Source organism: Scaptodrosophila lebanonensis, unplaced genomic scaffold (assembly GCF_003285725.1).
Source record: "Scaptodrosophila lebanonensis strain 11010-0011.00,11010-0021.00 unplaced genomic scaffold, SlebRS2 tig00001415-arrow-pilon, whole genome shotgun sequence".
Taxonomy (NCBI): domain Eukaryota; kingdom Metazoa; phylum Arthropoda; class Insecta; order Diptera; family Drosophilidae; genus Scaptodrosophila; species Scaptodrosophila lebanonensis.
The window spans coordinates 5,429,002-5,430,786 of NW_022060742.1; the positions used below are offsets into that span (position 1 = coordinate 5,429,002).

Sequence of the window (1,785 nt, forward strand, 5' to 3'; positions counted from 1 at the left end):
GTGCTGTTTGTCCATTAATCAACAGTTTTGGTATGTGATGCTACTGTTACTGCCGCCCAGCCCAACACACACACACGCACATGCGATGTAGTATAAATACATATGTGTGTATGTATGTATGTATATATGAGTATATATGCAGGGATTCATTTGTATTTAAATTTGTATTAAAAGCACACGCACACGAGCGGAGCGTGGTGGAAATTTGCCGCTGATAACACAACGACAACAACGAAAATAACAACAACAAAAACAGCAACAGCATTTGTTCAGAAACTGGAATCTGAAACAAAATAAAAACAGAGACCCACACAAATCGAAACAGAAATCAGGCGCCGCACGTCGTAGTTGGCCGGCTCTGATCTCATTCGCAACAGTGGAGCGCGCGTGTGCGTGTTTGTTCAATCAGCAAGTGGTTCCTCAGTCCATCAGTTAATCAGTCAGCCGATCCGATCCGAAACGATTCGAATCGAATTGATCTGTAGGAGTCGCGTTATCAAGTTCGGCGACACACAGCGATCTACTATTAAAATTGTTTCAAAGCTCAACAACTCATCACATACTCGCAGATACGATACGATGCGTAGCCTGAAGCGCTTCCGTCTGATCACGTTCGATGTCACAAACACATTACTCCAGTTTCGGACGACCAAGGGGAAGCAATATGGGGATATTGGCGCACTCTTTGGTGTGCGCTGCGACGACAGCAAGCTGGTGAAAAATTTCAAGGCCAACTGGTGGGTAATGCCGGAAGTAAATGCATTGAAATAAACAATAAACACGTAATTTATTTTTATCCATTCATATACATACATATGTATTTTTTTAACAGGTACAAAATGAATCAGGCTTATCCCAATTTTGGACGCGAAATAAAGCCACAAATGGAGTGGCAGCAGTGGTGGCGAATACTGATAGCGGGTGTGTATAGTAATTGCCGATTATCTAATAATCTTGGAACGGTGCAGAGTTCAATATTAACTACATACAATATGTACGTAAATGTATGTATGTACATACATATGTGTTTCTGTTGCTTGCAGACACATTTGAGGACAGCGGTGCGGCGATACCTGCGGAAAAACTGAACGATTTCTCCAATCATTTGATCGAACTCTACCAGACAACCATGTGCTGGGAGCCATGCAATGGCAGTGTCGATTTACTCAAGCAAATCCGCAAAACGGAGCCACAAATCAAGCTGGGCGTTATAGCCAACTTCGATCCGAGACTGAATGTGCTGCTTAAGAACACAAAGATGGATCAGTATTTGGATTTCGCCATCAATTCCTATGAGGTTAAGGCCGAGAAGCCCAGCAAGGTGATCTTCGAGCGCGCCCTCATCGAGTCCAAGCTTCCCAATATTAAGCCGCAGGAATGTTTGCACATCGGCGACGGACCCACAACAGATTATTTGGCGGCAAAGCAAGCCGGCTGGAATGCTCTGCTGGTGCATGAGAAGAGTGTCCGCTATTTGGCGGAGAAATATGGCGACGATATTCAAAGGAATCACGTCTTTCCCAGTTTTTATGATTTTCAGAAAAAACTGAACAGCGACTCAGTCGTTTGGTAGGCGGGCCCAAACAAATTTCTAGTGAATGCTCACAATTTAAAAGTCCCTCAAATTAGAGCTGAAAGCACTAATTTGCAATAGGAATGTTTTGTCATTGTTGTTTTATATTTTTATAGCGCAATTTAAGAAATTAGTAATAATTAGTGACGCTTTGTACATTAAAAACAAAAGAGAAAACAAACATGAAAACAAATAAAAAGCATTTCAAAATA

The 1,785-nt window shown here is 42.0% G+C and overlaps 1 protein-coding gene across 1 annotated transcript; it reads left to right on the forward strand.

The window, feature by feature from the left end:
• The first annotated feature begins 345 nt into the window (after window positions 1-345).
• Window positions 346-1,785, forward strand: LOC115632584 (rhythmically expressed gene 2 protein). Its single transcript, XM_030529804.1, has 3 exons — window positions 346-737; window positions 833-921; window positions 1,044-1,785. The coding sequence occupies exons 1-3, from the start codon at window positions 580-582 to the stop codon at window positions 1,571-1,573; spliced, it is 777 nt and encodes a 258-aa protein (XP_030385664.1). The 5' UTR covers window positions 346-579; the 3' UTR covers window positions 1,574-1,785.

What these genes read in the sequence shown, in the direction of transcription:
- LOC115632584 (XM_030529804.1), top strand. Translation starts at nt 580, where the DNA reads ATGCGTAGCCTGAAGCGCTTCCGTCTGATCACGTTCGATGTCACAAAC. An exon ending in AAAAATTTCAAGGCCAACTG is followed by an intron (nt 738 to 832) that starts GTGGGTAATGCC and finishes TTTTTTTAACAG; the next exon opens with GTACAAAATGAATCAGGCTT. An exon ending in GTGGCGAATACTGATAGCGG is followed by an intron (nt 922 to 1,043) that starts GTGTGTATAGTA and finishes TGTTGCTTGCAG; the next exon opens with ACACATTTGAGGACAGCGGT.